At 60.1% G+C, this 17,575-nt stretch overlaps 7 protein-coding genes across 7 annotated transcripts; 3 read left to right on the forward strand and 4 right to left on the reverse strand.

The window, feature by feature from the left end:
• The first annotated feature begins 208 nt into the window (after nucleotides 1-208).
• On the forward strand, nucleotides 209-2,219 carry THITE_2119834 (uncharacterized protein). Its single transcript, XM_003655720.1, has 2 exons — nucleotides 209-663; nucleotides 727-2,219. Exons 1-2 carry the CDS (start codon nucleotides 469-471, stop codon nucleotides 2,053-2,055), a joined length of 1,524 nt encoding a protein of 507 aa, XP_003655768.1. The 5' UTR covers nucleotides 209-468; the 3' UTR covers nucleotides 2,056-2,219.
• Nucleotides 2,220-3,560: 1,341 nt separating this feature from the next.
• Nucleotides 3,561-8,166, reverse strand: THITE_43808 (SNF21-like protein; the record flags this gene model as incomplete). The annotated part of the gene is made up of 4 exons (XM_003655721.1): nucleotides 3,561-3,708; nucleotides 3,772-3,860; nucleotides 3,959-7,978; nucleotides 8,074-8,166. The coding sequence occupies 4 exons, from the start codon at nucleotides 8,164-8,166 to the stop codon at nucleotides 3,561-3,563; spliced, it is 4,350 nt and encodes a 1,449-aa protein (XP_003655769.1).
• A 1,119-nt stretch (nucleotides 8,167-9,285) lies between these two features.
• On the reverse strand, nucleotides 9,286-11,251 carry THITE_2119839 (uncharacterized protein). The gene has a single exon (XM_003655722.1). The coding sequence runs from the start codon at nucleotides 11,160-11,162 to the stop codon at nucleotides 9,429-9,431; it is 1,734 nt and encodes a 577-aa protein (XP_003655770.1). The 5' UTR covers nucleotides 11,163-11,251; the 3' UTR covers nucleotides 9,286-9,428.
• A 140-nt stretch (nucleotides 11,252-11,391) lies between these two features.
• Nucleotides 11,392-12,870, reverse strand: THITE_2119841 (uncharacterized protein). Its single transcript, XM_003655723.1, has 2 exons — nucleotides 12,540-12,870; nucleotides 11,392-12,480 (listed from the first exon to the last, which is right to left on the reverse strand). Exons 1-2 carry the CDS (start codon nucleotides 12,602-12,604, stop codon nucleotides 11,574-11,576), a joined length of 972 nt encoding a protein of 323 aa, XP_003655771.1. The 5' UTR covers nucleotides 12,605-12,870; the 3' UTR covers nucleotides 11,392-11,573.
• A 449-nt stretch (nucleotides 12,871-13,319) lies between these two features.
• On the forward strand, nucleotides 13,320-14,901 carry THITE_2119843 (uncharacterized protein). The gene is made up of 3 exons (XM_003655724.1): nucleotides 13,320-13,760; nucleotides 13,837-14,525; nucleotides 14,598-14,901. Exons 1-2 carry the CDS (start codon nucleotides 13,438-13,440, stop codon nucleotides 14,510-14,512), a joined length of 999 nt encoding a protein of 332 aa, XP_003655772.1. The 5' UTR covers nucleotides 13,320-13,437; the 3' UTR covers nucleotides 14,513-14,525; nucleotides 14,598-14,901.
• A 418-nt stretch (nucleotides 14,902-15,319) lies between these two features.
• On the reverse strand, nucleotides 15,320-16,072 carry THITE_2119846 (uncharacterized protein). The gene is made up of 3 exons (XM_003655725.1): nucleotides 15,861-16,072; nucleotides 15,606-15,786; nucleotides 15,320-15,536 (listed from the first exon to the last, which is right to left on the reverse strand). Exons 2-3 carry the CDS (start codon nucleotides 15,703-15,705, stop codon nucleotides 15,382-15,384), a joined length of 255 nt encoding a protein of 84 aa, XP_003655773.1. The 5' UTR covers nucleotides 15,706-15,786; nucleotides 15,861-16,072; the 3' UTR covers nucleotides 15,320-15,381.
• Nucleotide 16,073: 1 nt separating this feature from the next.
• On the forward strand, nucleotides 16,074-17,546 carry THITE_2119847 (uncharacterized protein). Its single transcript, XM_003655726.1, has 3 exons — nucleotides 16,074-16,325; nucleotides 16,387-17,011; nucleotides 17,121-17,546. Exons 2-3 carry the CDS (start codon nucleotides 16,751-16,753, stop codon nucleotides 17,424-17,426), a joined length of 567 nt encoding a protein of 188 aa, XP_003655774.1. The 5' UTR covers nucleotides 16,074-16,325; nucleotides 16,387-16,750; the 3' UTR covers nucleotides 17,427-17,546.
• The last annotated feature ends 29 nt before the right edge of the window (nucleotides 17,547-17,575 follow it).

Raw genomic sequence — 17,575 nt, forward strand, 5'->3', positions numbered from 1 at the left:
TACCTTAAGGTAACCAGCAAGCAACATAACCTGTAGGTCCTGGAGTGTCATGCCTGACAGAGACGTAACATTAGTTACTGCACGTACCTATCTCCCATCTGCGCCTGCGCGGGAGGGCCATCGAGGTTCTCACCCGTTTCGCGCATGACACGAGCGCGAATCCTTTCGTCACCTTCAGGCCGCCGCCCCCAATGCACCGCGCAGTCCCTTCTTTGTGATTTCATCTCGTCCAACTCGCAGGCCATCGTGTCCTCGAGGAGAAAGGCCGAGAGCGCACGCCCACCGACCCCCTCCAAGCCTCGAGCCGGACGCAGCCAATGCATCACTGAGGGTGCCCTATCCTATTGTTATTACTTGTTGCTACAGGACAAGTTGCCGGCTGGCCCGGTCTTCTGAACGGGTGCCGGGATCCCCAGTGTCCCAGTGTCCCAGTGTCCCCGCGTCCCCGGGCGCCAGCACGCTGGCACCATGGACGCCAATGATCTCAACAACGACACGCGCGGCTGGATCATGTCTGGCGTCAGCGGCCTCGCGTGCATCGTCGGCGCATCCGTCATCTGCATCGACATCCCCATCCGCCTCATCCCCAGCAAGCGCCGCTTCCGCATCCAGGACAGCAATGCCTTCCTCGCCTCGTCCCTCAGCCTGAGCTTCGGCGTCATGGTGCGGAAACCCGCCGAACCCCTGAACCCCCTGACGCTGCTGTCGTGCTAACTCCCACCCCAGCTGTTCTCCGCTCTGTACAGCATGCTGCCGTCTGCCATGCGCTACCTCGCCAACGATGGGTGGGACGAGCACTCGGCCGGCTTCGTGATGATGGCCTGTTTTGTCGCCGGCTTTTTCGGCATCCAGGCTGTCTCACGCGTGCTGCACCAATACATGCCCTCCCATGTTGTCGACTGTGACCACACCCACGACAGCCCTGACGAGGCGCACGATTCCCCCAACGGTCACCTCCGGCCCCCAGTGCCTACAGCCTTCTCAACTTCGGCCGCGGGGAACCGGCCGGCCACCCTCAAAGTTCACAGCAGTGGCGCAACAGAGACCACGCCCCTGCTCCCAGCCGACGTCCCTCGAGACGCGGCGAATGGCCACGTCCACACCGAGTTGCACGTCGGCGACTCGGAGCCCGCACCCGAGGCCGTCACTCATTTTCACGGCAGCCACCAGCCACTGACCACACACATCAGGCGCCCCTCGATGACACAGGTCCGAAGCCGCGTACTGTCTTTCTTCCGAGACACCAAGCCCAACTGCGACGAGGATGGGCCATGCTATGGCTATTCGGACCCCTGCGGCCAGGAGTGCTTCAAGCACCTCGGCAGTCGCTCCGCCCTCGCCAGGGCTGCCACAGCGCCCCTCACCAACGGTCCAGTAACAGAGGTTGCCGACAGCGAAGGTGCACACGGCGGGCCCGCGCCGGGCTCTCGATACCGCCTCATACGCACCCGTTCGCACGATCACGACGACCGGCCACACCCTAACCACCATCACGCCCATGCACACATGTACACGCACGACAGCGACTCCTACTGCGGCGAAGACGTGGAGGCCCAGCACCACCACCACGTTCCCACCAACGCTTTTCTCTCCATCGGCCTGCAGACGGTCATCGCCATTGCCCTGCACAAGTTCCCCGAGGGCTTCATCACCTACGCCACCAACCACGCCAATCCGACGCTGGGATTCAGCGTCTTCATGGCCCTCTTCGTGCACAACATCGCCGAGGGCTTCGCTATGGCGCTGCCGCTGTACCTGGCCCTCGGCAGCCGCGTCAAGGCCGTCGCCTGGTCCTCGCTGCTGGGCGGCTTCAGCCAGCCGCTCGGGGCCGCCGTCGCCGTCGCCTGGTTCCGGCTCGCCCGCCGCTCCAACGTTGCCATCGATAGCACCGCCTACGCTTGTCTCTTCGCCGTCACCGCCGGCATCATGACCAGCGTGGCCCTGCAGCTGTTTGTCGAGAGCCTGAGCCTGAACCACAACAGGAACTTGAGCATCTTCTTTGCCTTCCTAGGCATGACCCTGCTGGGCGTCAGCAACGCACTAGTCACGCATTAGGGGGAGCTCTGTGTGTGGGATAAGAAAATGGGGTAACGAAACAGGAAACGCATATTTCGGCGTCTGGTTGGTTGATTCAAGTCGGCCGCAACACATCATGGGAATGATGATCCGGGTCCACGGCGTCTGGGTACCTCGTCAGGTTGGAGTTTGTGGGAGCATGCATCGGACACACATGAGCGTATGGGGGCTGCGTCATACACGGCTGGAGTAACACTTGTAGCACCCTTTGAACGTGCTACTTTGTTGGCACTACCAGGTAGCGAATATCAGTTTTTTTGCGTCGCATCAACAAAACGGGAGTCGTGTGTCTCGGAAAGGGGGTGACATGGAACTTCCCATCGCAATATCCCAGTCAGCAAGCCAACTCCATCATGTTAAATGTATTATAATGCACACGCCGCAGTCTCAACGGCCGAAAACTGACTCGACACAACACCAAACCCTAGGTGGATTAACGTCCTTGTTAGCTGTAAACCAAGATTCTCTGCTTGGTGCATGTAGTAGATAGGTAGGTAGGTATGTAGCTCATAATTAACAGCCGCCCTCACAGGTTCATACTCAGACGCCCAGTCGCTCGATAACCAGCCCGTCCTCGCAAGCAACCCATCAACAACCAGCCTTCACCCAACTTCGTCTTGGCCCATCCGTCCACCAACCCCTTTCTATCCTCCACTCCTCAACGGCACCAAACATATACCCACATAACGCCCATCTCTCTTCTCTTCGCAAGCACCATTACCGCACTTGATAAACACTCCATGCTATGGCAGAGCAGAGCAGAGCAGAGCAGAGCAGAGCAGAGCAGAGCAGAGCAGAGCAGAGCAGAGCAGAGCAGAGCAGAACAGAGCCGCGCAGGGAGAGTAGAGCAGCGCAGCACAAGCAGCAGCCGAGGCAATGAAGCAAACCCGAATAATACTACGAAAGAAAAGGACGCCATGCCGCCATCCATTGATCCTAGTCATAAATACACAAATCCGCCTTCCCTTAATTATTAAGGGAAACCACACACACAATCACCACCGCACCCGCTTGATGATAAAAAAGAAAAGAAAAGAAAAGAAAAGCCCCAACCATCCATCCGTCGTCCGTTCCATCCATCCGTTCCAAACCCCGTCCGGCCATCAGTCCCGTGAGACACACACACACACATCACACACACACACACCCAACCAAGAACCGAAAAACCGGAGCGGGAGGGACAGAGAGAGAGAGAGAGAAGGGGAAGGTGGAATCAATCCTCCCCCTCGTTATACAAGTGCGAATGAACAAACACCAACCAGTCTGCGCGCGCGGTATGTATGTAAAACCCGCATCCATCCATCCACCCATCCATCCGTCTGTATCGACCCAACCGAAACCAACCGGACCCAAAACCACCCAGAGCATAAAAACCGCCCACCCGCACCACCCCACGTCTCTAGATAAGGAAGGCGAGAAGAAAAAAAGGCCTCAAGGACGCCCGCTCTGCCTGCTCACTCGTCCCGATAAACGATGAGGTCCATCTACTCCTCGTCGCTCTGCCCCGCCCCGCTGCCGCCGCCCGCGCCATTGACCGGCCCGCCATTGGCCGCGCCCGCGGACGAGCCCGACACCAGCTTGATGCGCGTGGGCGGGCCGCTGGGCGTGGTGTTGCGGGTGCCGTCGGCGGTGCTGGTGTTGGTGGCTGCGGTCGAGGGGGCGGCCGAGCCCTCCTTGGTGGTATTTGGGGCAGACGGCGATGAGGAGGAGGCGGAGGGATCCTCGAGGGCGCGCAGGTCCGGGTTTTCCGAGAGCTCCTTTTCGAACTCCTTCTTGAAGAAGGCCTGGATGTCGTCGACAGTGGTTAATATTGAACTAGCTCAGCTGGCTGGGATGGAAGAAAGAGGGGAAGGGGGAAGGGAGAACAAAAGCAAGGGCTCACCTCGATCAGGTTCACATCCTGGCAGATGCCGCTGCTCTCTTCGTTGAAGGTCCTGCAGTTCCTGACCATCAAGTCGAGATCCTTGCGCATGTCCGCCAGGCTGTTGTACTCCTCCTTCTTTATCCGCTTCTGGATGTCGTTCATGCAGATCGGGTTGGCGATGATGAGGTAGTAGTCGCCCCAGTCGCGCTTGGGCGGGAGCTTGACGAACGGCCCGATGATGAGCCGCTTCGGCGGCCCGTCGTCGTCGTCCTTGTCGCCGTCGGGCTTCTCCTCCGGCTCGTCGTCGTCCACCTCGAGGTTCATCAGCCCGTCAAAGATGCGCCTCAGGCTCTTCTGCAGCTTCTCGCGCAGCTCCGGCGACAGACGGGCCTCGCTCGCGCCCGTGCTAACTGCCTTCGGACGTCCCTGCGGTCCGCGGCGTTTCTTAGCAGGCGGTTCGTCGTCGCCGTCTTCTGCCTTGCGCTTCTCCTGGTTCTTGCTGCCCGGCTTGCGCCCGCGCTTCTTGACCGGTGTCTCGACATCCTCGGTGCTAGCGCGGCTGGCGGACGGCGAGTTCTCCATGGAAGCGTTCAGCAGCGCCAAGCGCTTCAGCTTGTTCGCCTCGCGCTTCTCCTTGCGGGCCGCCTTCCGCGCGGCCGCCGCCTCGGGCGTATCCTCGTCGTCGTCTACGGCCATGAGCCACTGCTCCTCCGTGAGCCCGTCGTCGTACTTGACCTTGGTGCGCTCACGGGCACCACGGCCGAGCAACACCTCGGACTCTTCTTCGACCGGATTACCCTCGTTCAGGTAGATATCGGGCAACTCGTCCTCGGCCATGAGACGGGGCACACCCTTGCAGCCGGGAGCGGTGCCGTAGATAGGATCGCGCGACCTCTCCTCGTCCAGCTTCTGGAAGATGTTAAGCTCCTCCTCGTTCCGAGCGAGGATCATGTTGAGCTCTTCGTCGTCCATCTCCTCCTGCTCGCCGGATTCGGCCATGTCCGCCGTTTCCAGGAGCGTCCTGAGCATGGCATCGCGGTCCGTCTCGGAGGACTTGTTGTCGAAGCGACCGGCCTGGATGACCTTGCCGTCCATGTCCAGCTTGAACCTGGCGCGCTCGAGGATCTTCTCTTCAACGGACGCAGAGCTGATCAGCCGCAGGATTCGCACCTCGTTCTTCTGGCCGATACGATGCGCACGATCCTGAGCCTGCAAATCCTGGTGAGGATTCCAGTCGGAATCGTAGATGATGACCGTGTCGGCGGTTTGCAAGTTCAACCCGAGACCACCGGCACGGGTGGAAAGCAGGAACATGAAATAAGGGGAATCCGACCGGTTGAACTCCTTGAGCAGATCGGACCGGTCTTCCGACTTGGTGGTACCGTCGAGTCGGAGGTACTGGATGCCTCGGTATCGGAGGAAGTCTTCCATGATGTCCATGATGGCGGTCATCTGGAAGAACATCAACACGCGATGGCCCGTCGCCTTGTACTTGGGAAGAATCCTGTCCAGGAGCTCGAACTTGCCGGCCGTCCTCCACAGGAGGTCGTTGCTGACATTGGCCGGGTTCATCTGGTTCTCGACCTCGTCAAACACGAACGGGTGGTTGCACAGTTTCCGGAGCTGCATGATCATGTTGCTCAAGCCACGGGCGCCCGTCTTGCCGCCCTTGCCGTCGCTGACTGCAATCTTCTGGTGTGTAACCATCTGCTTATACAGGCGAGCCTGCAGGGCCGAGAACTTGCACTTGATGACCTTCTCCGTCTTGTCGGGGAGATCCTTCTCGACATCCTTCTTGAGGCGACGTAGCAAGAACGGCCGCAGCACCTTATGCAGGCGACGGATGACGAGAATCTGTTCTTCTTCCGTGAGTTCCATCTTGTCTTGGCCACCCGTGTTGGCGAAGGGAGTGTTGAACCACTCGTCGAACGTCTTGGCGGATTTGAAGATGTTGGGCAAGACGAAGTTGAGCATGGCCCACAGTTCGGCAAGGTTGTTTTGTAGAGGGGTACCGGTAAGGATAAGGCGGAAGCGGGTGCTGTAGTACTGCTGAATGGTGGCGCTGAGCTTGGAGTTGGTGTTCTTCATGCGATGGCCCTCGTCGATGATCATGTGGAACCACTTGATCTTGCTCAGCAGCGGCCGGTCCTTGATGATGTACTCGTATGTCGTGAGCAAGACCTGGAACTTGCCCTGGCGGATCTTCTCTTGCTGCATCTTGCGAGCATTGGGAGGTCCCTTGTACACGACCTTGGCAACCGACGGCGCCCACTTGTCAAACTCGAGGTTCCAGTTGGTAAGCGTGCTGAGCGGCACGATGACCAAGTAGGGGCCGTTCTGATGCTTCTTCTCGATCAGGTACGTGATCAAACTGATGGTCTGGATCGTCTTGCCGAGACCCATCTCGTCGGCCAGGATACCGTTCAGGTTGTTGTTGTAGAGCGACAGCATCCACTGCAGGCCCTTGAGCTGGTACTCCTTCAGCGTGCCGCCAACTAGGATGCTGGCCTGCTCGGTGACCTCCTCCTTGATGCGGTGGGCGACGGCGTAGTAGTCGATCTTGCGGCTGCTCTCCTCATCCTCTTCATCCTCCTCGTCGCTGTCAGGCACATCGATGTCCTGGCCGTAGCGCTCGGCGGCCTCCCGCTGCTGGGCGCGGACGGAGGAGGCGAGTTGGTGCAGGAAGCCATCGGTCTGACGGAGCAAGTGAGTGATACGCGTATCCTTGGCCTGGTCGAGCAGCTTGAGGTAGGCCTCTTCGTCGTTGGCCTTGAGAGCCTGTAGACGCTGCTTGGCGGTCCTCTCGATCCGCTTCTGCTCTTCCTTCTCGATGTTGAAATGATGGTTGTACATGACACGGCTGAGCTTCTGCATCTTGCCGCGCTGGCTCTGGCCGGCGTTGAGAACCTCGTTGCGATGATTGTAAAGCGCCATCATCTGGTCGTCATGCCTCTTCTTCTGCCGGTTCTCGCGCGCATCGCGCTGCTGCTTCTCCAGCTTCTCGGTAATGCGGGCTTCCCGGACGTTCTGCTTCTTCATGCGGCGGTATTGAGCGCGGTTCGTGGTCATGGCCAGGTTGTCGTAGTGCATCATCTGCTTCCCGATCTTGTCCCTCAGGGCGCGCTGCCGGGAATACAAGGCCAACTTCTTCATCTCAATGATGGCTTTCCTCTTCGCAGTGTCGTCGGCCACGAGGACATCACTGGAGGCGTCCCAGTGCGCCAGGTTGCCAGGGAGCGACTTCAACTCGGAGTACCTCGCGCTCATGCGGTTGAAGACGATCTTCTCGCGGTCGGCCCTCAGCTGCTCAAAGTCGATGCCTGTCGGGAAGATGCCGGGAATGATGAGGCGATTCTTGCGCCGGCCATGGTCCATATAAGAGATGGTCTTTCGAACGAGCCCGCCGTCGTACGGAGATTTCAGTGTCTTGAAGGCCTTAGGCTGCGGAACAGACGCGGAGTTGCCTTGCGCATCGGATTTCACACCATCTTGCGTAGGCGTCTCCGAGTCGGCAGCGACCGAGGCGGACTGAGGACCTTGCTTGGCGGCCAGGGATGCACGGCGGCGCGCCCTGTGCTCGAAGATGGCCCTTTGCATCTGGATCGGGACGCCTGCGTTCTTACCAAGCATCCTAAAGGCCTTGATTTGTGTCCAGAGCAGGCTCAGCTGCGCTGGTGTGAATTGGCTGGCCTGGTTCTGCGCCGGTGCAGCAGCATTTGCGGGCGCCGCAGAGCCGTTAGCGGTGGCCGGCAGGGCAGATGCGCCAAGTGATGTCGTCGCGGGAGGCATGGTTGATTGCGCAGCCGCGGGCTGGGCAGGACGCGGAGGTTGAGCTCCGTTGACGAGACCGTTGGCCCCATTTTGCATTGCTTGCTGTTGTTGTTGTTGTTGCTGTTGCTGCTGCTGCTGTTGCTGCTGCAACTGCAGCTGCTGCTTCCGCAACTCGCTCTGTCGCTGGAGAGCGGCAAGAATGGATTGGGTCTTGATGAACTCCGGGTCTGTGCTGGGAACGCCCTGTTTCTTCATCTGCTGGAATCTCTGCTAAGGGTGTTAGCAAATACGGAGGAACGGTCACGGGCGCAGCAAGGCCAGGGTTGCTTTTCTCAGAAGCGGCAGGGGAGGGTGCGACGGACCATGAATACTTCCTGAGCCTGCTGCTGGGTCATGCTCGCCGGGAGGACGGAGCCGGGATGCTGCACCGCAGCCGGCAACTGCACACTCGCCATGTTGACGGCAGCAAGAATACTCGGCAGTCCCACGCGATCTCAATTGGCTGATGCGACGTTACTGTCTGCGCATATCTAGAGGCCGGCAGTCGCGATCGAGGGGCGGTGGACCCCTGGTTGGGATGTTGTACGCCGCCGCGGTTGCGGTTTGCGCCGACAAACGAAGGGCGGCAATGCCAAAGGGTTCCGGCGTGTCCAGAAAAAAATAAACGCGGCAATGCGGCGGCAGCAGCGATGCGACCAAAAAACCGGTGCGGGCGGCGGACGGTTGACGGCGGCTCGGGATGCGCAGCGGGATATCGCGTCGGCGGGACGTCCAAGCTCGATGGAGGGAGGGAATGCGGACGGTGGTCCAGCCGCGCCTGGGTTGGCGACGTGCTGTGAGGGGCGGAGGAGGAAAGGAAAATAAGGAAGAGGGCGGATTGGCGTGGTGGAAAAAAAGAAAGACGGCCGAAGGCAACTGGGGTCGTGTGGTTGCTCTGCGGAGGCGCGGGGATTAGCGCGTTCGGGGGTCGGCGATTTCGAGATGGCCTCGATGCGTCGCGGATGAGATTGGTGATTTTTTTGATGCGCGCGGTCGCCCCTTGATGGACGGAGAGGGTGAGGCAGCAGTGACCGAATTGGCGCGGCGATGCTTGAGGCGAGCTGTGCTGTGGACTCCAGTCTCCAGCGCAGACTCCAGCACGGCTTATGTAATGCCAAACTAAAGTGCTGTTCCCGGCAAAGCCCCAGACCCGCGTTGGTACAGTGCAAACACTGTGAAGCTACGACTGCAAAACCGTGGTTTCCTACAAACAAGAGCCTCGGGATAAGCCCTCCCATCATGTTTCGTCCCGTTACCGTGTGTTCCCTTTGGTTGCAGCGACCTCAAGTATTTGAGATTGTTCGAGGCGTTGATACCTGTGTATTCTAGCACTTGTTTATTGAGTGCCACTCTCCAACTTACAGAGGTGGATTTGGAGTCCTGAGAACCCATCTGTGTTGTAGCATCACAGCTAGAGCAACTCTTCAGAAAAATTAAATAAGGTTCATAGTCTGTGTCAAGGCGACAGCTCTTCACTTGTCTGCCCCCGGCTCAATCTATGGTAGCCAAAAGATGAACGCAACAACGCCGTGGTATCATGCATACTATACTCCGTCTAAAATCCCAATGCTTCCTTGAGCACCCAGCAGATCTCCAGAAGACCGTCAGATGGACGACTTTTGTCCCCCTCCTATTTATTTTTCAGCCGCATACATATATATAACGCCCCAGCTTCGCATCACCGTTTAACCTTCTTCTTATCCGGCCCCTCCTCGGCCTCCTCGTCACTCAGCTCGGCGTACTGCGTGACCGGCTGGGTCTTGGCCCACGCGCTGGTGAACACGGGATCCTTCTTCGCGACGTCGGCGTAGCGCAGCAGCGCCTCGCGCGGGTCCTCGTGCAGCATGCGGCTGAGCGGGATGTTCTCCGAGATGTGCTTCTCGTCCGGCTGGCTGCGCATGAAGGGCGTGATCTGCTGCGCCTGCGGCCCGCGCGGGGTGGCCCGCGACCTGCCGCCGCGCTTCTGCCCGCCGAGGGCGCCGGGCGCCACGATCGCGTCGCCCGACAGCCCCAGGCCGCTCTGGTCCATGGTCAGTGACGGGTCGTCGTCGATGTGCCGCTTCTTCGGCGCCCGCGACATGACCTCGAGCGCGCCGCGCGTGGACAGGGATGGGTTGTAGAGGACGTGCGTTTCGGCGTTGGCGGAGCCCGTGAGGATCTGGTTGAGCTTGGGGTGCCAGTCGACGGCGATGAGCGGTATCCCCGGGGTGATGGGTGTGACGTGCTCGGGCCGGAGGTTGGCCGGGTTGAGGATGTGGAGGTGACCGGACGCAGACCCGGTGATGATGAAGCGGGAGTCGGGCGAGTACTTAATATTCGTCATCGGGTACCGGTCCGAGGTGGAAGCGTGCTCGACCTTGACGAGCGGTTGCTTGAACTTGCGCGTGTCCCAAAGCTTGACCAAGCCGTCACCGCCGCGGGTCACCACCATCCGGCCGTCCCGGCTGATGTCGATGCCCCCGGTCCAGGTATTGGGCCCATGCGCGTCCTTGATCTCCGCCGCAGGCCTCGTGAAGGGACCATTGCCGCTGTACATGACCAGCGACCCATCCAGGGCGGCAGCCACCATGACCGGGCTGCTCCCCTGTGGCGACTCGCCCCACGCGACCGCCGTCATCCTTGTGCGTCCCGCCGAGCCCGCGGCTTTGGACTTGAACACGATGATCTCCTTCTGGCTTCTCTTGTTGTTGATGTCCCATATCCTCAGCGTGCTGTCGGATCCCGCCGTGACGCAGAGGTTCGGGTCCGTGGGATGCCACGTGCCCGTGGTGATTTCGCCGACGTGGCCCTTCGTGTTGTTCATGTCCCGCAGGTACATGTCGCCCTTGACAAACTCGGTCACGATGGCGCCATCCCTCGACATGATCTTCGCCTGCGGGTGGGCAGTGACGCAGAGGAAGACACTGCCCGAGTGCCGGCTGAACTCGACGTGTTGGATCGGATGGGAATCCGTCGCCGCTGACTTCTTGGTCTCCCAAGGATCGATGCTCTTGAAGGCCCTCAGAGTTGTCGGCGTCATGGACGCGAAGTCGTGGAAATTGACAGTGCCGTCGAGAGAGCCGCTGAGCATGCGCGCGCCAGCAGGGTCCAGGGCGATGCTGGTGACGGCGCGTTCGTGCGTCTTGAGCACAATCTCGTGGGTGACTGGAAATCTCTCGGCCTCATCCTCGTCGTCTGAATCCGAGCCGTCAGAGTCGTCGTCGCTGTCGCTGTCGCTAGAAGCGGCCTTCTCCTTTCCCTGCTTCTGCGATACGGGCTTCTCGACCTGTCTCCGGGTCTGCTCGATCTGTGCTGCGATGTTCGCCTCCTTTGATGTCTTGCCGAACGATGTGGGCACGAAGCCCCGCATGGGGTCATCCTCAGCGAGGACTGGCTCCTCAATCTGGTAGTCGTCGCTGTCACTGTCGCTCATGTTGGCCGTGGGATGCGCTGGTTAGACCAGCCTTTGGAAATGGACTTGCCAGGTTCATCAGTCGCCTCAGGTTGTTGGTAGCGATCAGCGCTAAATGCAAGTGAGCACTGCCCGGTGGTGCAAGGGTGGTCTTGGCGCTCACTTGCAGCAGCGGAGTGCAGTGCCCCACAGCGGCCGAACGGCTAAAGTCACAGTTAGCGTCGTGAACCTGGAACCCTGAGGGCTGGGCCGGCTAGGTGGCTGCCCAGGATACCGTACCCCTCTGGAACGCACCCCGGTTCGTTTAGGTTCTCGATTAATCAATCTCAAGATCTGAACAGGTCAATGATATGAAGATATGGCATTCTAGCAGGTGAGATGGGCAAATATGCTAACAGCTAACTCGACACAGACCGGCAACAGCCAACTGCATTACGCGGCAGCGCTAACCGCCCGCTGCTCCTCCTTCGCCTTGAGCTCCTCCAGCCGTCGCAGCTCCTCCAAGCGCATCTTCTCCTGCGCCTTGAGCCGTTCGGGTACCACTCTCTCTCTCGGCCCCGTGATCTTCCAGCCGCTCAGCCTGTCCTTGCCGAGCGCCCGCAGCGTGAACTGCTCCACCAGGCTGTAGTTCCCGTCCTCCCTGTCGAAGCAGTGCGGCTCCTTCAGCGACACGGGCGGGTTCGTGATGATGCGCACCCTGCGCAGCGCGTTGCTCGACGGCGAGTGCAGCATGAGCGGGTGCATCAGGTAGACGTCGCCCAGCTGGCCGGTCGCCTCGACGAAGTTCTCGCAGCTCTGGGCCACGCCGCAGCAGAAGCTGAGGTCCTTCTCCTGCCTGTAGCCCTCCTGGCCGCGCGGGGTCATGCGCGGCGAGACGCCCTCGGGGTGCTCGTACAGGTGCCGCGCGATCTTGGGGATCGCCTCCGGGCAGATGTAGGTGCCGCCGCCGTTGGGCACGATGTCGGTGAACAGCGGCGTCACCAGCAGCGCCTGCTCGGGGCTGTCGAGGTAGTGCACGAAGAAGTCGCCGTCGACGTGCCACTCGCGCAGCTCCTTGGGCGGCACGGGCTTGCCTTCGTGCTCGGCCGCGCCGAGGTTGACGATCAGCGAGTCGCGCCAGGTGCGCGACGACGGGTCGACGCGGTCCTCGCCGCCGCAGAGCTCGCAGATGGCCGCCCAGGCGCGTGGCGCAAATTCGGCCGCGTCGAAGGTCCTGTGGCTGGGCATGTTGGTGCGCAGCCGCGTCCAGGTCGACTTGTCCTCTGGGTCATATCCAAGCCGAGTCCAGACGGTCCCGGTGATGCTCTCGGCTTGCTCCTTGGTGAAGGCGTTGGGGATCCTGATGGGAGTGGTCAGAAAAGATGCGGACGGTCTTGTGTTGAGGAGCCTGGTGCTTACTTGATCCAGCCGTGGGTCAGGAAGTGCTCCTTCTCCTCGGGGGTAAGAACTGATGTCGGCGACATGGTGGGCAGATCTTGTTCGGATGGTCACGAGAGACGAAGCAGCAGTATCCAAATTGTGGTCAATCACGTTTGGTTTGTTCTCCCTCCCAAGCCCGTGTTCACAACATAGCATCGTCGCCTCTTTTATAGACGTCCGACCTGAGGCCGATTCGGCCTGAGGATCACTTCAAGTGAACCCGTGATCATCGCACCTGGGCCGTCAGGCGCGCCCAACATATCTCCGGTGCGGGGGAAAGCACTCAGGTTTAACCAGCTCCATCTTATTGGCCCTCGGCTGGCCTTTCCGGACATAACAGACGCCGTGGGCTTTCCATAAGCGCTATAGCGGCCCTGACTGACCCCCGATCCCGGTTAAGCTCCGGAGCAAAACCGGGTCCGTCTCGTGGGTAAATTGGCCTGGCAGCGTGGAAAAGCGAACCGGTTTCCCCGGCGTTCCGAAGTGCAGCCGGGCATCGGAATGGATACGAGATAACGGCGAGACGACGCGCCCATCATCCACCTCTGTGGGAGTTCCAGTATTGTCCCTGAACTTCTATTTATTTGTTTATTTTTATTTTCTCTCATTGCACTTTTGTCAACCCTTCTACGTCATCGCGAGGATGCCGACGAGGTGTCCGGGTCGCTAGCCGAGAATGGAGACTGCATGGCCTTGTCTTGCGGGAGACGGCTCCAGGGGACTTGCGCCAGTGAGCCGGAGCCGAGGCGGGGCGGGACAAGATGACGGACCCACCCCCGTCATGGACCCGCTTTTACTTTCCTCTTCCATGCTTCTCGGCAAAAGTCCCGCCCGACGAACTCAACCTCAGATCATCCAATTGCGACTGCGAATCATCATGCCCCCAGAGCTACTGCACGACGAAGCCTATGCATCGGAAGAAGACTCCGATTTCGCACCGGAAGACGCACTCGCCGAAGAGTCATCGGAGTCTGACGAGGAAGAGGCAACCGACGCCGAGAGGTCTGGCCCGGGGAAGCGCAAGCGACCCTCTGGCGAAGATGGCGCGGACGATGATGGGTTTCAGAACTCAGGGGATGAGGCAATAATAGAGAAGGGGAGAAAGCGACAACAGAAGTCCAGGAGGAAAGATAGTGCCAGCGATGGAGACGAGCCAGGCGAAGGAGGGCTTATCAAGACGCGGCGGATGCGCGCAGCCGAGTATGTGGCTGCTGGTTCACTCTTGAAGGAAGGAGAGCGCATGGCCGTTACTAATCATACCTGCCCTTCCCCACAGGAAGGCCGAAAAACAAACAGCAGCCGCCAGCGGCCCGGTCACCATTGACGTGGATGAGCTGTGGGCTCGGATGACGAGCGAACCCGTCTGCCGCAGACCCCAGGACGAATCGGCCTCCGCACAACCACACAAGGAGCCCCCCAGGCCTCCCTCGCAAGCGCAGCCGGAGTCGGCGAGCGCCACTGGAGATGCCGATCTGATTCGGATCAAACGGACCTACAACTTCGCCGGCAAAGTACACACCGAGGAGAAGCTCGTCTCCCGCGACTCGGCCGAAGCGAAACTCTACCTTGCCGAGAACGGCGCCGATGGCGCTTCCCCGGGCGATGACTCCTCTTCCCAACCGTCAAAACGCATGCCCCGCAAAGCGTTCCGCTCCGCCTTCGAGCCCGTCCCCGCCGACGGCGTAGCCCAGCGGTCGGACCTGAACCTGGGCATGTCCGCGCGGCTGCGGGCGCGGGAGCTGGCCAGGGAGGCCGACGCCAAGAAGCTGAACACGGTGGAGAAGAGCAGGATGGACTGGGCTGCGTTCGTCGACAGAGAGGGGATCAAGGACGAGCTGGAGCTGGCGGGCAAGTCGAAGAACTCGTTTGCGGCGCGGCAAGACTTTTTGGCCCGCAGCGAGGCCATCCGGGAAGAGGAGGCGAGACGGTTGCGGATGGCAGGGAGGGCGTAATGGGATGTGTGTGGTATGTTGTGAAATCTAATGTTGTTATATCGGAGACATAGGCGTTGAAAGGGACTGCTAAATGATACCCAAGCTGGAATTTGAATTTGATGAGTGCCATCACATCACCAACGACTAACCAGCTCTGTGCTCGCTCACCCTCAAATCCCTCCTTAACCACTCCCTCCTTTCCCAGTCACGCTACAGCTTTCCCTTCTCCCCACTCGCCCTCGCCGGCGGCAGGAGCGTAACCTCCTGATACGGCAGCCCCAAGAACTTATACACAAAGTGGAACCTGCGCCGCGTCAGCACTCCGACACGCCTCCTCCCCACGGCTTTCCCTCAGCTCCCCCGGCGAGGTAAGTTAAATCAGCTAAGCCAGACAGATAACCAAGCACTCACCGATCACTCCCAAAGAAAGGTTCGCCCCTGCCCCGCGCGTCCGTCACCCACAGCCACGGCGCGCCGAACGCGCCCCGGTCCAGCGCCGCCTGCGTGGCGCTCTTGAGCACCTGCTTCATCTCCTCGGTGGCCGCCGCGGCCATGATGCGCTGCACCTCGTCGGGTGTGAACAATAGCCGCGTCGGCTTCTCGTTCGTCTTGTTCGTCTCGGGCGCCGCCGTGCCGGCGAACCCGGCTGGGACGCTGGCGAGCGCGGCGGCCACGGCTGCGGCGCTAGTCAGGTCCGTGTTGGGCGGCGTCCAGAAGAGGTGGAAGAGGTAGTGCAGGGCTGAGAGGAAGGTTGGTTCCGGGTGGGTGCGTTTGATGTAGTGCAGCGCGCGGAGGGGCTTTTTTGATGGGATGGTTAGTTCGGGTAGAGCAGTTCGCTGCTGAGACTGGTGGTGTATGTGTGGTGGGCTGGAGGGTAAAAAAGAGGACTACGGGGAGAGGTGCCGTACGATGACCGTCTTAGCGGCTTGCATCAGGTCTTTCGGGACTTGGATCTTGAGGTTGGCGTGGCGCGCCACGGAGCGGCGCGCATCGAAGGCGCCGTAAGCCGCCTTGGCCGGGAGCGTCCACGGCGGGCGGTTGCCTGTTGAGTCGTGTTATGCCGTGTGAACTAGGCTTGCGGCGCCGGCTGGTGTTGGATGGGTGGGCTTACCGGAGCCGACATTGATGGCGCCCAGCAAGACAGGGTGAAACCTGGAAGGTGTAAGTCCAATGCCGTTGTAGAGAGACAATCCAGGGCGCAAGGATGGCATACTCGACCTCTACATTGTGAGATGCAAGCAGTTCCCGGTTCTTCTGCAGCTCGAGGAAGGCAAAGTAGCTGTAAAGGGACGCTGCGCGTGTGTTAGTGCTCCTAGCTCCCTGTGCATGCCGACTCGGCGGATCAAATGAGAGCATTGAACTCAACCGATGTCTAAGTAACAGTCAATCTTGCCGCCCATTTTGTCACGATCAAATGTTTCCGCAATACGGGCACAAATTGGCATGATTTGCTATAGAAGCATACATTGTAAGAGCAGCACTCCTTGAGCGGAGTTGCATAGATGTGTGGAGGACGGAAGCAGCAATGCCTCGGCTGCCCCACATTCGCTCCGGCCCCCCGGCAGTCCTCCGGCCTCTGAGTGCTCCGGCTGATCACTAATCCCACAACCTACGTCGAACTGCCGGGATTCTCCACTTCTTCACGGACAGATATCAACGAGGTTACAAGTTCATTCCTGAAATGACGCCGTCTAACAGTGTTCAAGAGTTGAACTTACAGTTCTGTCCTTGATGGCGTCCACTAGTACCCGCCCAGTCGCCCTCGTGGTGGGCGCGTCCCGGGGCATAGGCCGGCAGGTAGCCATCGACTTGGCCAGGAATGGCTATGCCGGTAAGCAGGACGATACGATCGCTTTCGGCCTGGAGAGCACTTTTTCTGACCCCTCGTCAAGTGGTCGTCGCCGCCAAGTCGACCACCCCTCCAGCCGAGCTCGAGAAGCTCACCCCTTTCCCGCCTGACCCCAACTCTCCGAAATCCACCATCACCACCGTCGCTCGCGAAATCACCCTCGCAGGCGGCGTGGCCACCGCTATCCCCGTCGACACGACCAGCTACGAAAGCTTCCAGCAGCTGGTTTCCAAGACCATCGAAGCAAGCACCCCTTCCTCTTACTTTCTCACTTAACCCTTTCCCCGCTTAGCCCTAACCCCAACAAACTGACAATCCTCCCTCGGCCGTGGCAGACCTTCCACCGCCTCGATGTGCTCATCTACAACTCCGGCGCCATCTGGTGGGCACCCGTGTCGCGGACGCCCATGAAGCGCTTCCAGCTGATGCAGCGCGTCAACGTCGAGGGCCTGTACGGCGCCGTGCAGGCCGCGCTGCCGCACCTGAAGCGGGAGGGCGCCGGCCGCATCGTGGTCGTGTGTCCGCCGATCTACAGCCGGTTCTTCCGCGGCAAGACGGCGTATGCGATGGGCAAGGTCGGCATGAGCGTGTTGGTGAAGGGGTTGGCGATGGATTTTGAGCGGGAGGGGCTCAACGGGATGGCTGTGGTGGGGATCTGGCCGGCTGCGGTGAGTGGCCTTCCCCCCTTTGTCTGTTGTCTGGGGTGTGGGACAGGGCGGTGTCGAGATGCAGGCGGCGGACTGGTCGCATTCCACTCACCATTTACTGCTTAACTAGGCCATCGAGTCAGCTGCGACGGAGCGGTTCACCCGCAAGGACCCGTCCCACGCCAAGGACTTGCGCAAGCCCACCATCTTCTCGGACGCCATCCTCGCCATGCTCCGCACGCCAGCGCCGGTGATCAACGGCCAGCTGGAGTTGGATGAGGACTTCCTCAGGAAGCAAGCGGGCGTCACTGACTTCTCCAAGTACGCCGTCGTCCCTGGGTCGTCTCCCCGGAGGATCATGCCAGCTGAGCTCCCGGACTTGACGGTCAAGGAGCAGGATGACGAGGGGATGAGGATTGATAGCTCAAAGCTTTGACTTGACATGATGTAGAATTTCTGGGCTTAGTTGTGCGCTTTTGCTGTTGCAAAATCTTGTCTAGTTCGGTGTCTCGGCGAGCGGTGCCGGTGGAGTGAAGCCACATAGCGAAGAGCTTGCTGGACGATGAGTCGCAGCCGATACGGACG

The sequence above is a fragment of the Thermothielavioides terrestris genome, chromosome 4 (genome assembly GCF_000226115.1).
Source record: "Thermothielavioides terrestris NRRL 8126 chromosome 4, complete sequence".
NCBI lineage: Eukaryota > Fungi > Ascomycota > Sordariomycetes > Sordariales > Chaetomiaceae > Thermothielavioides > Thermothielavioides terrestris.

Excerpts from the sequence above, each read along its gene's own strand:
- THITE_2119841 (XM_003655723.1), bottom strand. The coding sequence starts at position 12,604 with ATGTCGCCGACATCAGTTCTTACCCCCGAGGAGAAGGAGCACTTCCTG. Across the intron at positions 12,481-12,539 it reads CTGACCCACGGCTGGATCAA|GATCCCCAACGCCTTCACCA; the intron begins GTAAGCACCAGG and ends CACTCCCATCAG.
- THITE_2119846 (XM_003655725.1), bottom strand. The coding sequence starts at position 15,705 with ATGCCATCCTTGCGCCCTGGATTGTCTCTCTACAACGGCATTGGACTT. Across the intron at positions 15,537-15,605 it reads CGCCATCAATGTCGGCTCCG|GCAACCGCCCGCCGTGGACG; the intron begins GTAAGCCCACCC and ends ACGACTCAACAG.
- THITE_2119834 (XM_003655720.1), top strand. The coding sequence starts at position 469 with ATGGACGCCAATGATCTCAACAACGACACGCGCGGCTGGATCATGTCT. Across the intron at positions 664-726 it reads GCCTGAGCTTCGGCGTCATG|CTGTTCTCCGCTCTGTACAG; the intron begins GTGCGGAAACCC and ends CTCCCACCCCAG.
- THITE_2119839 (XM_003655722.1), bottom strand. The coding sequence starts at position 11,162 with ATGAGCGACAGTGACAGCGACGACTACCAGATTGAGGAGCCAGTCCTC.
- THITE_2119847 (XM_003655726.1), top strand. The coding sequence starts at position 16,751 with ATGAAGCGCTTCCAGCTGATGCAGCGCGTCAACGTCGAGGGCCTGTAC. Across the intron at positions 17,012-17,120 it reads TGGGGATCTGGCCGGCTGCG|GCCATCGAGTCAGCTGCGAC; the intron begins GTGAGTGGCCTT and ends CTGCTTAACTAG.
- THITE_2119843 (XM_003655724.1), top strand. The coding sequence starts at position 13,438 with ATGCCCCCAGAGCTACTGCACGACGAAGCCTATGCATCGGAAGAAGAC. Across the intron at positions 13,761-13,836 it reads CGGCGGATGCGCGCAGCCGA|GAAGGCCGAAAAACAAACAG; the intron begins GTATGTGGCTGC and ends CCTTCCCCACAG.